This window comes from Gossypium hirsutum, chromosome A01, assembly GCF_007990345.1.
Source record: "Gossypium hirsutum isolate 1008001.06 chromosome A01, Gossypium_hirsutum_v2.1, whole genome shotgun sequence".
In the NCBI taxonomy this organism is placed as follows: domain Eukaryota; kingdom Viridiplantae; phylum Streptophyta; class Magnoliopsida; order Malvales; family Malvaceae; genus Gossypium; species Gossypium hirsutum.
This window is the reverse complement of record NC_053424.1, coordinates 116,921,467-116,934,914: the sequence shown is the minus strand read 5'-3', so window position 1 is coordinate 116,934,914 and position 13,448 is coordinate 116,921,467. Positions and strand designations below refer to the sequence as shown.

Sequence of the window (13,448 nt, the reverse complement as noted above, 5' to 3'; positions counted from 1 at the left end):
AGACTAATGTCATTTGATATACCGATGGCAAGATATAATGATTATTTGCACAACTTTTTTGAAATTTAGAAACTGTACCTTTAATAGCATAATTGCTTTATTGTAATGTAAGCGTCATTTGAGTAGTCAACAGTCACACTACTTCAGAGGGTTTCCTTTCTTTCGTCCTTTCACATTCTTGTTGTTTCTTTATAGATAAGAGATTTGAGGTTTTTAGGTAGCACCATTTTGAATGTAATAATTTACTTTACTTTTATACGATGACAACACAGTTCAAATTTGTCTTATAAAAAGCATAAATTATATTTATTTAATAAAGTTATTTTATATAAAATAATTAAAGTGCTTATTGTATGTAAAAATTAATATTTTATAATATTATATGAATTAACGAAAATATCTTTTATTGTTCATTATTATATTATATTGACAATTGGATAATTTTTTTATCTTTCTTATTAAATATGTAAATCTGATAATCGTATTCTAAAACATTTATTCTAAAACCCCAAATATATTATATTAAGTCCAAACCAAATAATATACTCATTATTACCTAAACTCAAAATAAACTAATTATAGCTGAAATCTCAAGTCCAAAATAAAAAGAAATTAAACCCAAATATAATTTGTAAAAGTTAAAGCCCAATTCAACATCTAATTTTTTAAAAATATATTTTATTTAGATATTAAATTTTTAATAATATTTTATGTATTATTAGTTATAATTATAAATATGTATTTTAATAAACTAAATTACATATAACTATTGATGCTATATATATTTTTATTATAATCTATAATATAATAATAGTTATTATTATATTATAGATTATAATAAAAATATATATAGCATCAATAGTTATATGTAATTTAGTTATATAATGCTATATCATATCATATCATATCATATCATATAGTATATAATATATTGATAGTTTATATATATTCATCAATGATTAAACATTGCAATATTATGTAATACTATATCTTTTATTATATTCTATAATATAATAGCAGTACATTATATGTTGATTATTATTATATATTATTGTTTATTATTATAGTGGTTGAAATATGCTCTAAGTCCCTACACTTTTTGTACATTTGAAAGTTAGCCCTTCTACTGTAATGTTATATCATATCATATATATCATATCATATCATATCATAAATTAATAATTTATATATATACACCAATAATTAAACATTATAATATCATGTAATACTATATCTTTTATTATAATTATATATTATTATTTGTGCTCTATGCCCCTATTTTTTTCATATATTTGAAAGTTAACACCCCTAATATATTATATAATGTTATATCATATCTTATCCTATATACTATATTAATAGTTTATATATATGCATCAATGATTAAACATTATAATATTATGTAATATTATATATTTTATTATAATCTATAATATAATGATAATTATATATAGTAGTAGTACATTATTTATTATTATATATTATATATTATTGTTTATTGTTATACTAGTTAAAATATGTTTTAAGTCCTTATATTTTTTGAACATTTGAAAGTTAGCCCTCCTACTATATTATATAATTAATGCTATATCATATATTAATAGTTCATATATATATATGCATAGATGATTAAACATTAATATTATATCTTTTACTATAATCTATATCATAATAAAAGTTATATATATTATATTAGTACATTACATATTACATATTACTTATTATATATATATTATTGTTTATTATTATACTAGTTGAAATATGCAAACTGGTTACATGGCTTCACAATGAGAATCGGGAAGGGGAGAATTTTTAGAGTTGAAGCTAGAGCTATTTTGGAAGGACTCCAAATTGCATGGGAAGTTGGCTATAGAATTTTGGATTTGGAATGTGACAATGCGATGGTAGTTGAATCGATTTTGGCTGAAGGGATTGTTGTTAATAGAATGACAAAACTATGACTAATTGATGAGATCCTAAAACGCAAGTGGAGAGTACAAATTTAACATATTCCTAGAGACCACAACAAAGTTGCTGACCACATAGCTAAACTATCGGATCGTAACCTTAATAGTTTACAGAAATTTAAAGAATTCCCTGACTCAGCTCTGGCACTGTTACATGGAGACTTAAATGCATTATCCATTTCTGCTACTTAGGAATTTCTTTGAATTGTAATGGCTATTGATTGACTGTCATTTGTACCAGAAAAAAGTTAGCCCCCTACTATATAATATATTTATAGTTTATGTATATATACATCGATGATTAAACATTATAATATCATGTAATATTATATATTTTATTATAATCTATATTATGATAATAGTTATATATGTATTAGTAATATACTAATTTAATATATCGGTTTAAGGTCATATAATTAGTTTCAATAATAGTTATATCATATATTATTATATTATTATTAAAGTTTAATTTTATAGATTTTAATAAAATTTAATCTTATATATTTATTATACATATATAATTATTGTATTAAAAATATTTTATATTAAATTAATGTTTTTTAAAAAATATTTCACTCTATAATTTAACATAAAAAATATTATTTATTATTATTTTTTTAAAAAAATATTTTTAAAAAAAATATTATTACTTATTTATATTTTAACTAATACCATAAAATTGTACTAACTATTAATATTTGTTATGGTTGAGTAGTTATAAAGTCTGAGTTTTTTTCGAATTTTGAATTGAATTTATCTTAAACTCAGCTTTTTCGAGCTTGAATAATTCACTTCTGGAATGATAGTGATAATTTGATACTTAACTAGAAGGTTCTCAAAATTCAAACTTAGACATCATTTTTGAATTTGGTTTGATTTTAATTAAACCAAAAAAAAAATTAGGAAAAAGAAAATCAAAGAAGGAAACATATGGCACTGTTTATGCCAAGTGGCCAAACCATGGGTCAGCCAATGAGTACGCAACTAATTCCTTTAAAAAAATCGATTAATTATTAAAAAAATAAAAAATAAAAACTCAGTGAGCAACAGATAGAGAACATAGCCAAAGTCAAGCTAAGCTTTGAGATTTATCAATGGCGGAGAAGAGTTTCAAGTACGTCATCCTCGGTGGTGGTGTCGCTGCCGTAAGTTCCACCGTTCAATTCCTCGCTTATCGCTTCCAATTCGTTCTTTCTGTTATCATTTCTTGTTCGAGTTTATGATGTTTATCGATGCCTTCGCTTTTTTTTTTTTAATTTTGAATTTTGAAATTGTTGTTTTCAGTATGTTATCATTTATCGGTTAATACAATATTAAAGGCATGCGGATCTAGCGTTGCTGTGAAAATGAAAAAGGAAAAAACAAGTATTAACGGAACAAAAAAAGAAAGAAACAAGAATTGGATGTAAAATTGAAGTCTTAGGTTAGTTGTTATTAGATAGTCACTGGATGAAGATAAATTACTGACCGGTTGAAGCTTATACGATAGCTGAATTGAAGTTCCTGAAAATCTTTGTTTTTCAAAGTTTCGATCAAACATGTTTCCGATTTGTTTAACCTTTGCTTCCTTGTTACTGAAAATCTCCTCTTCGGACAATAGGGGTATGCGGCGAGGGAGTTTGCCAAACAGGGAGTTCAGCCTGGTGAGCTAGCCATTATTTCCAAGGAAGCGGTATGCTTAGCATTTGTTTTTCTATCATAGCTTTACTTACAGATTGCCTGATCTATTAACTGGCAATGTATACGTTTTGGATGACTACATGCATTATTCTATTATCATTATGAGCAATTTTTTCATTTTAATTGTCAATTGAGCTTAGAAAAAGCAACAGATTCTATCATTTAATTTCACTTCTTAGCACACTGTTTAACTTTTGAAAATCTCTCATTCTGCTGTCTTTACTCCTATAATCTATCTGATGCTGTCAAGGCTGAATTCAATGTATTAGAGGCCAACAACAGTTCCCATTAAAGCACTCATTTTAGCTGCTAGTATTGTTTTTTGTTGATCCCTTGAAGGGATAAATTTATATTGTATATTACCTGTTCCTTTGCTTTCTTATACATGTAGGTTGCTCCATATGAACGTCCTGCTCTGAGTAAGGCGTATCTCTTCCCTGAGGGTAAGCCTAATATGCATTTTATATTCTAATTTGCAAAATTGAAATAAATTCTAAACTTCTATAAATGCTGTGTTGTACCTATGCTGTTAGTTGCCACATCATTTTGTTAGCCATCTGGTTTGTTTCCCGGATCGATGTGGTGATTTGTTCTTTGCAGGAGCTGCAAGACTTCCTGGTTTCCATGTCTGTGTTGGAAGTGGTGGAGAGAGATTGCTTCCTGAGTGGTACAATGAAAAAGGTTCGCAATGTGAAATTTGAAAATTGCTGAAATAATAGATAATGGATCTGTTTACAGGGGATTTACTTGAAATTTGGTAATGGCCTAATTATATACTTCATGTTCTGATATTTTCAGGAATTCAGTTGATCCTTAGCACTGAAATAGTGAAAGCAGATCTTCCTGCCAAGACTCTAGTAAGCGCAGCTGGAGAAACGTTCAAATATCAAATTTTGATCATTGCAACTGGTTCCACAGTGAGTTACAGTTTCTAATCAACAGAATGCATTCCTTGTCTTGTCCGCCGTAAAACCTTGCATAGTTTGACACATTATTCTTTTAGGTTATAAGGTTGACAGATTTTGGCGTGGAAGGAGCTGATGCCAAAAACATCTTTTACCTGAGAGAAATTGATGATGCTGATAAGTTGCTGGAAGCAATCAAAGCAAAGAAGAATGGAAAGGCTGTTATTGTTGGAGGAGGCTATATTGGTCTTGAGCTTGCTGCAGTGATGAAAATTAACCATTTTGATGTCACCATGGTGTACCCTGAGCCTTGGTGCAGTAAGTAAATTTGCTACTGCCGGCCTTTCAAGATACTAATCTGGTTTCTAGAGAATTTCTAACTGGAAGATTGTTCTTGTAGTGCCCCGGCTTTTTACTCCGGACATTGCTGCGTTCTACGAGGAGTATTATGCTAATAAAGGGGTCAAAATTATAAAGGGAACAGTTGCAGTTGGATTCACCTCCGACTCCAATGGAGAGGTACGAACTCATCTTTCAGTAATCTTTAATGGGACCAAAAATCTGAAACCATTTTAAAGCCTATACGTTTTGCTCACTTTTCAGGTGAAGGAAGTTAAACTTAAGGACGGCAGAGCTCTAGAAGCTGACATCGTTGTTGTTGGTGTTGGTGGAAGGCCTCTTACAACACTATTTAAAGGACAGGTTGAAGAGGAAAAGGGTGGAATAAAGGTTGGTTTCATCAATGACATGATCTCAAATGCCTTTTTGGTTTGCTGACATTGTTGTTTGAATGCAGACTGATGCTTTTTTCGAAACAAGTGTTCCCAATGTATATGCTGTGGGTGATCTAGCCACTTTTCCTCTGAAGTTATACAATGAATTGAGAAGGGTGGAACACGTTGACCATGCCCGGAAATCAGCTGAACAGGCGGTAAAGGTGTGTTTTCTCACTTAATTCATCCTTTTTGTGACCTGATCTTTTACACTTAAATATCGTCTAAATGTTACTTTTCCGGCAATTTTTGCAGGCTATCAAGGCAAGTGGGGAAGGGAAATCAGTTGACGAATATGACTACCTACCGTACTTCTATTCACGTTCCTTTGATCTATCATGGCAATTCTATGGTGACAATGTAGGAGATACAGTACTTTTCGGAGACAGCAACCCGAAATCACCAAAGGCGAAGTTCGGATCTTACTGGATCAAAGATGGGAAGGTGGTTGGAGCTTTCTTAGAAGGCGGCACTGCCAAAGAAAACCAAGCTATTGCAAAAGTGGCTAAGCTTCAGCCTTCAGTTCAGAGTTTGGAAGCTGTGAAACATGAAGGTCTTTCTTTTGCCTGTAAGATCTGATGGATTCACATACCTGCCATGCGGTTCCAACACAACTGGCTTTTGGTTTCCTTTGGATTGAGCTTATAACTATACTGTTTGCTTTGTTTTCTTTTGAATTGTGATTGATATGGATCATTTATATTCTCCATCATGAACTTTCAATCAGGTCATAAAATTTTAATTTTATCGCATTACATTTCTATTATTAATAAATTAGAAATTAGATTATATTACATCACTACTATTATTAATAAATTAGATTGATTGGTTAGTTATCTTTTACGTTAGAATTATTTAACGGAACTAGTGTAAATAACTTATTTATACTAATAGATGAAACTATATGATTAAATATGGCATTTTCTTGGCCTAGTGCTTGTTGCAACTTCAATGTCTACAATTTTTCCAATTTAGGCATGTTCAAGGATTAAATTATCTATCTAAATTTGAAGGCACATCTGAAATTTAAAAAGGTTTCGACAAAAATATTATATTCTTTGCTCGTTTAAAATGAATCTCAATTTAAAATGGAAACCCCGGTTATTATATAGATCATAAGCGATACGCAAATAGATTGAGTAATCTCCTTTATCCAAGGAAAAATATTTATAGTTTGCATGGTCCATCCAATCATTTGAAAATTTCTAAAATAAAATTATGTAAGTCATTGGTATAGTTTCCTAGCCATGATTCTGCTATTTACTTTTATTGAAAACTGAAAAAGAAAGAAGACTGAAACAGAGGAGAAATTGTATTCTCCTAATGGATAGCAAGCTTTACTTATCTCAAAAGTAAAATGGATAGCAAGCTTTACTTATCTCAAAAGTAAGAAAGATTATAATTGAATCCGTGGATCGTCATTTTTCAGTCATTCATTCTTTGAATGATAAATAACTACAAGTGACAGAGATTTAAGTTTCTAATATTTTAAGCTATTTTTACATATTTTGTAATTTATAACACAAATTAAATCTATAATAATATAAAATATTATAATATTAAATTATTAAATATTAGATTAAAAATAATATAAATATTAAAAAGCACACCCTCTAGAATTTTCCTACACTACATATCATCCAAACATGACTGTTTCTGTGTTGGACATATTAGACCATGAATATGAACAAATTTGATCACCAAATAAATATGAAAAAATTTTATAAGTTGGGACATATCAATGAATATTGTAGCATATTTGTTCATCCCAACATATATATGAAAAAGACTCGCAAAAAAAATTGCCATGAGATTCAAGAAAATCATCATAATAGACTATGGAAAATTCATTGCAACATTAAGTTTAAGCAAAAACATATGCCATTGTTCATCTAATCCCCGAATTGAAAACGAAAATAACGAAATTTTAGAATCTAAACTGGCCTTAAATTTGAAAAAAAAGAAGAAGAGAATTTCTGCAAAATACCAACTCTTTAATCAAAGAGACTGAATCCCATATCCTGCAAGAAATTGAACAAAACAAAAGTTAATTAGAACAAAAGTTAATTGAACAAAACATGTAATTGAGGTTAGGAGTGTTATTACATCATCGGATTCTTCTTTCTCTTCAACTTTCTCTTCTTTTTTAGCCTCGGCTGCAGCTGGAGCTGCAGCGGCACCGACACCAGGAGCAGCAGCTGCAACAGCAACACCACCACCACCAGATGGAACGGAGGCAAGCTTTTCCCTCCCGGATGCAATAAGCTCTGTTATATCTTTGCCCTTGACCTCAGATAAAAGAAGTTGAATCCTTTCATCTTCAGCTTCAGCACCAACTGTAAACAAAATCATATTTATGTAAATCTTTTGAAACACTGTCTATATACAGAATTGTTATATCCTTGTTTGATGGACAAAAAAGAAACATAGATAAGCAATGAAATTCACTCTACATCTTTGTTATCGGAATTGGCTAAATCAGAAATAGTTAAATGCTCAATTCGAGACTTAACCTTTTAGGATTGCTCGCATAAGGGTCAAACCTTTCAAAATGGTCATATAAGGGCTTTTCACGCAATTCAGCTAACAGCTAAATCAGATATTGATTGAAACAAAAAAGAAAACAATAAAGACAATTTGAAAACTGATATAGGACATTTGAAAAACCCTTATTTGAGGGCTTTCAAAACGGTTTGACTTTTCACTTGACCATTTTGAAAGGTTTGACCTTCATTTGAGCACTTCTGTAAATGTCAATTCAATCCCATTAATGTAATGACACCATTAGCATATAAATTAGTATAAGATTATTGAGTTTACCAAATTCAAATTTATTTATGAAACCAAAAAAGACTACCATATTGAATTATATAGAAGTAGCAAATTGCATTCTAGTATTCATTCATCGTACATTTCTCCAAACCAAACATGTTTTGAATTAAGGGGTTCAATATAGATGTGAAATCTCAAACCAATACACAAATACAGTACAAAGTTTATATTTTTATACCAAACCCACCTCATAATCAAATTGACATTCACAAAAAAACAGGTTACAACACAAGAAATCTAAACTTTTGGATCAAACCTATGAAAAAAGGTGCAAATACAATTTACAAACAAATGGATTACCAAGTGCAGAGATTGAAACAGATAAAAGGAAACATAGCAGTCAAATCAAAAAAAAAAAGAAGAAGGTGAAAATAGTTTACCAGAGCCAAGAATGGCCTTAAGATCATCAGCTGAAGGGGAAGTGTTGCCTCCCAAAACAGCCAACAAATAAGCAGCAACAACCTTCATTCTCTCTCTCTTCTATATAATTTCTGTAAAGAAAAACAACAATTAAGTTATAACTATAAAGCCAATGGAGGAAAACGAAAGTTTAAGCAAAGGAGATGAAAGAGAAGAAGAGACAAACCAGGGGCGGCTATGGAAGAAACCCTGGGTTTTCAAATGGAAATAACAAAGGCCGTGACAAGCTTTATATGATATTTGCAAATTAGGGTTTTAGGCTTAAAAGAGAAAATAAGATTTTCAAAAAGGGTAAACTAAAAGAAATAGTCATTTATATATGTTTTAAATTATGTTTTAGTCATCAAACATTAATTTGTTACGAAATGATCATTAACGTTATTCATTTTCTATCATTTTTGGTAATTGAGTCATCAATGATGTAACAAAAAATTGATTTGGTAGGTGTTCATAAGTTGGGTCAAATTAAATTATGATATTAACACATTTTATACATACTTAAGCTTGGCCTGACCAAAATATGAGTTAAAAATTTGCCCAAACTCATCTATATTTATAATTGGTTAACATAAGTCTATTTTAGTCTCGTCTATATCATTTTTTAAAAATTTTAAAATATTTTCAATTTAATATTTTAATAAATTTTTATATTTTTAGTTTATTAAAAATTAAATATACGCATCTTAAAGGTATTTTTTGATATTTACATTATAGTATTATATATTATTATAAATTTAGTTTTTATGTATTATAAATTATATAATAGATATAAATAACATACTATAATATAGTAAAACATAGAATATGAGCTAGATTTGGGCCTTGAATGTTTGAGCTACAGTCTGAGTTTAACCTATATTTTGAATGAGCTTAGATTTTTTTTTCAAGCCCGTTTTCAGACCTAATTTTTTTTTTCAAACTCTCGTAAATTTTAAGTAGACTTTCGAGCTTGGGCAGGTAACTAATTCATGAACAAGTTTAGTTAAATCACCATTTCAAACGAAATTTTTAGGTCAAATTGTACCTCTAATCCCTATATTTTTTCTTTTGAGTAATTTAATTGTTTTCTTTTAACTTCCCTTTTTTTTTCCAATTGATATCAACAAAATTTTTTCACTTCTCTTTATTTCCCTCTATTTTTTTTTCTTTACAAAAGATTTGAGGAATGTTATACCTCCTAGTCCTCGAACACATTTTTTTGAGCATCCACCCTTCGTAGACATCAAATACTCCTCAAATAACCCTTTGAGGGCAACTTCTAGCATATACTCCTCAACTACACACCCAAGTGGACCCCACACATTAACCATCACTTCTAACACAACTTTCATATCTTATTTGAAGTGCTTAATAATGTGTACAATCGTCACTCTATCTAGACCTATAGTGGCATAGTACTTGGGTAACTTGATTTGGGCTCACTCATTGGAAAGACAACACATGACACTTCAGGATCATTGTTAAGGGTATATAAACCTTTAGTCCATACTAAAAATGGGATATTCTCTATCTCTCTGATAGGGAATAAAGTGGAAAAAGAATTGTATTCAAATTGTTCGACTTGAGAAAAAAAGATTAAAATCTGACTTGTAAAAAAGAAATAAACAAATTTAGAAATAAAGAAAATAAAAACACTAAAAGAAGAAATTTGAGAACAAGTAATAAATAAAATAATAAATTAAAAAAATTAGAAAAAAAATAAAGTAGAAAATGTATCACACTCTATCTCTTCGGCCCTCCACCTTACCTTAAGCAAAGTAAACCACCCAACATCACTGTTTATAAACTTGGTTTATTGATTATTATTATTTTAAACCATCCACAAATTATAGTAAATTATTCAAACACAATTAATAAAACTAAACCTATATACAATTTCTAAAAATTAAAATTCAATACAAAATTTAATTCATATAAAGAAGTAAAAAAAAGTAAAATTTTAAACGAATATCTATCTTTGCACCTTTATGAGCATGAACTTCTCTCGATTGCGTTTCCTCTTTTTTATGTTCTTTGATTTGATGAATGTTCAAATATGCCAATTGTCGAAGCTATTTTTTTGGAAGACGGGAATCGATTTTGTTTGAAAATAAAAATTAAAAAGAGAGTCGTCACCGATCTTTATTGGGTATGATTGGATCACCTTTACTTTAATAAAATGTTTTAGTTTATTAAAACGGTGTTTTTGATCTACGAAACTCGAGAGAACAGGTTCGGGAGTTGGTTACGTGCGAGGAAGGATTAGCACCCTCGTCACGCCCAAAATTGGTACCGGGTTGTTAGTTAGTATCTTAATGTCGAAAGTTAAAAATCGGGAACAGATTTAAAATACGTTCGTTTTTATTAACGTCAATTTTAAAAATACTTGAATTAGATCAAAATATTGCTAAAGATTTCTTCGTCTCGAGATATCGGAGTATCATATCTCGTAAGTTAGGACGCGATACCATGAACTCCCGAGCGCAAATTTGTCTTTAATTTTAATTGAAATTTCATGTGTTTTGAAACTTAAAAGGATATTTGGCTATTTAGGTTTAATGAGAAAACTGAAACCCCATAAGTTACGGCACGATTCCTTGAATTTCCTAAAACACGAAATATTACCTTATTTAGAAAATTTTCTTTTTTGAAATATAGCGAGTATGACACTTCGCAATGTGAGTTTATTTTGTTTGGAGAAAAATGAAATAATCTATATTGGATAAATACATTAGAGCCAAATTCACGATGCAATGGCATGAAATAAAAATATAGTAATGAGCATGGAACAATGATACATGAATACAATATTATACAAGTGAGTGACAATGAGATGGAAATACGAATAAACAAATTATAATACATATAATGGCAATAATCACGTAACATATGTCACTTAAATTCCAATATTAACAATCGAAGAAAATGAAATAAATAAAATAATATAAAACAATTTCAAGTAAATAATAGTTTAAAATAAATAGTGTATAAGAACAATTCAAAACGAATAAAAAAAAGTCTCAAATAAATAATATAAATATAAAAATTTAAAGTGAATAATAATAAAACAGTTTGAAATAAACAATATATAAAATTTTTTAAAATAAATGACATATCAAATAATTTGAACTACATAATATATATAAAAATTTAAAATATATAATATGTAAAAACTTAAAATAAATAGTATATATATAAAAACATAAAATAAATAATTTATAAAATAATTTAAGATAATATGCAATAAAACCGTTTAAAGTAACTAGTTTTTAAAATATATATATATACATAACTTAAAATAATATACAATAAAACAATTTGAAATGAATCCTATAAATCAATTTTAAATAAATGATACATAAAATAGTTTAAGAGAACTAATATGTAAAAAAAATCTAAAATAAATAATGTATAAAACTATTTAAAATAAAGTGTAGAGGCCTAATTTAGCCCGGGCCTATAAACCCAAAATTAAAAAAACAAAAATAAGTAAAAATCTAAATATCATTAACAGCCTCCAGCGCGCCTCTGTACGGCCTTCACTCACCACCACAAGCCACGTCGCTTCCTCCGTACGCCTTAGCTGGCCTTGTACCTACGAAACATGAAAAAATAGCAGCAGAGCACAATAGCAGAAGAAGAAAAAGAGACAAAAAATGTTGTATTGTTTCTATTTTTCGGCTATAAAGCCATCTTTTCAATTGTATTAAAGGGGGACGGAAAAAAAAAAGAAATCAATTCAAAAACAGTTTACCAAAGGTGATTCGCATTTTTTTTCTCTGTTCTTATTCTTTTTTTTTTTTTACTTTATTTTGAATCTACTTGAGGAATCTAAAAAAGGGAGTTTATTTACTTTTTTGGTGTCGATTTAGTTGACGTTGGCTCCTCCGGTCTGAAGGTTGACAGATCCTTGTGGGTCTGGCTGAAACCGCGACGGTGGTGGAGGAGTATTATGAGTCGGCCAATGTGAAGAATATGAGGAAGGGTTAGGAATTTCGGGGGTTTTTGGTTAGAAAAATGGTTTTGTAAGCTTTTAAAATATAAATGTATAATAAAAGCTGTATTGAATTTAAAGTGATGCAATTAAGAGGGTGGAAACCCGCATGTTGACCTGCTCATTAGGCTGGAATTGCGCATTTCCACCTTAAAGGGGGAATTTGCGCAGAAAGTCCCTCCCATTTGCACCACCTTTAATTTAATACTATTCCATTTCTTTCATTTTTGCCCTGAACTTTGCGGGCCACTCCAATTTAGTCCCCGCTTGAGCGCTGTTTTTTTTGGGGTTGGGAACATTAGCACTTTTAGCCCTTGTGCATTCATGCGCATTGCGTTTTGGTCCTTATGTCAGTTTCATTGATTTATTTTTATTTATTAATTATCTTTGTTAATTGAATTCTATTTCAATTAAGTTTTCTTTTCATTTCAATATGTGTAATTCTTTATTTTTTCTAGAAAATTTCATTTAATATTCGTCTTTAAAGATTTATTTAAATATACATTTGGAATTGCTATAATAATTTCACTTTGTTTATTTCTTTTATTTATCAGTTTAAATTCTAAAATTATTGTTTCAAAATTCTCTTTTATATTATATTGTTTTGAAATATTGTATAATATTTATTTTAAATTACCTTTATATTATATATATATATATGGTTTATATTAAAATTAGCTTTATTTTACATAAATTTTTAATCCCATGTTATTTTATGTATATAATCTCTTTTGAATCTATATTTCTTTCAAGTCTATGGTGTATATAGTTTATATTTTAAAAATACATTTTATTGTATTTTCATTATTCAAAGTTCTTTCATGTACTATTATCTAATTAGCATTGTTTATGATTATTTTTTAATTATATGTGTACTGTTAATTCTAAATGGACATTT

General features: G+C 28.9%; 2 protein-coding genes and 1 long non-coding RNA gene across 3 annotated transcripts; 1 reads left to right on the top strand and 2 right to left on the bottom strand.

The window, feature by feature from the left end:
* The first annotated feature begins 2,888 nt into the window (after nucleotides 1–2,888).
* LOC107925660 (monodehydroascorbate reductase) lies at nucleotides 2,889–6,077 on the top strand. Its single transcript, XM_016856370.2, has 10 exons — nucleotides 2,889–3,112; nucleotides 3,568–3,639; nucleotides 4,039–4,090; nucleotides 4,248–4,328; nucleotides 4,446–4,564; nucleotides 4,651–4,870; nucleotides 4,953–5,071; nucleotides 5,156–5,281; nucleotides 5,349–5,489; nucleotides 5,581–6,077. Exons 1-10 carry the CDS (start codon nucleotides 3,062–3,064, stop codon nucleotides 5,902–5,904), a joined length of 1,305 nt encoding a protein of 434 aa, XP_016711859.1. The 5' UTR covers nucleotides 2,889–3,061; the 3' UTR covers nucleotides 5,905–6,077.
* Nucleotides 6,078–7,138: 1,061 nt separating this feature from the next.
* Nucleotides 7,139–8,875, bottom strand: LOC107925548 (60S acidic ribosomal protein P2A). The gene is made up of 4 exons (XM_016856270.2): nucleotides 8,744–8,875; nucleotides 8,538–8,648; nucleotides 7,432–7,661; nucleotides 7,139–7,346 (listed from the first exon to the last, which is right to left on the bottom strand). The coding sequence occupies exons 2-4, from the start codon at nucleotides 8,623–8,625 to the stop codon at nucleotides 7,320–7,322; spliced, it is 345 nt and encodes a 114-aa protein (XP_016711759.2). The 5' UTR covers nucleotides 8,626–8,648; nucleotides 8,744–8,875; the 3' UTR covers nucleotides 7,139–7,319.
* Nucleotides 8,876–11,860: 2,985 nt separating this feature from the next.
* LOC107925614 (uncharacterized) lies at nucleotides 11,861–12,886 on the bottom strand. The gene is made up of 2 exons (XR_001692030.2): nucleotides 12,410–12,886; nucleotides 11,861–12,151 (listed from the first exon to the last, which is right to left on the bottom strand). It is a non-coding gene; the product is annotated as an uncharacterized lncRNA (long non-coding RNA).
* Between the last annotated feature and the right edge of the window lie 562 nt (nucleotides 12,887–13,448).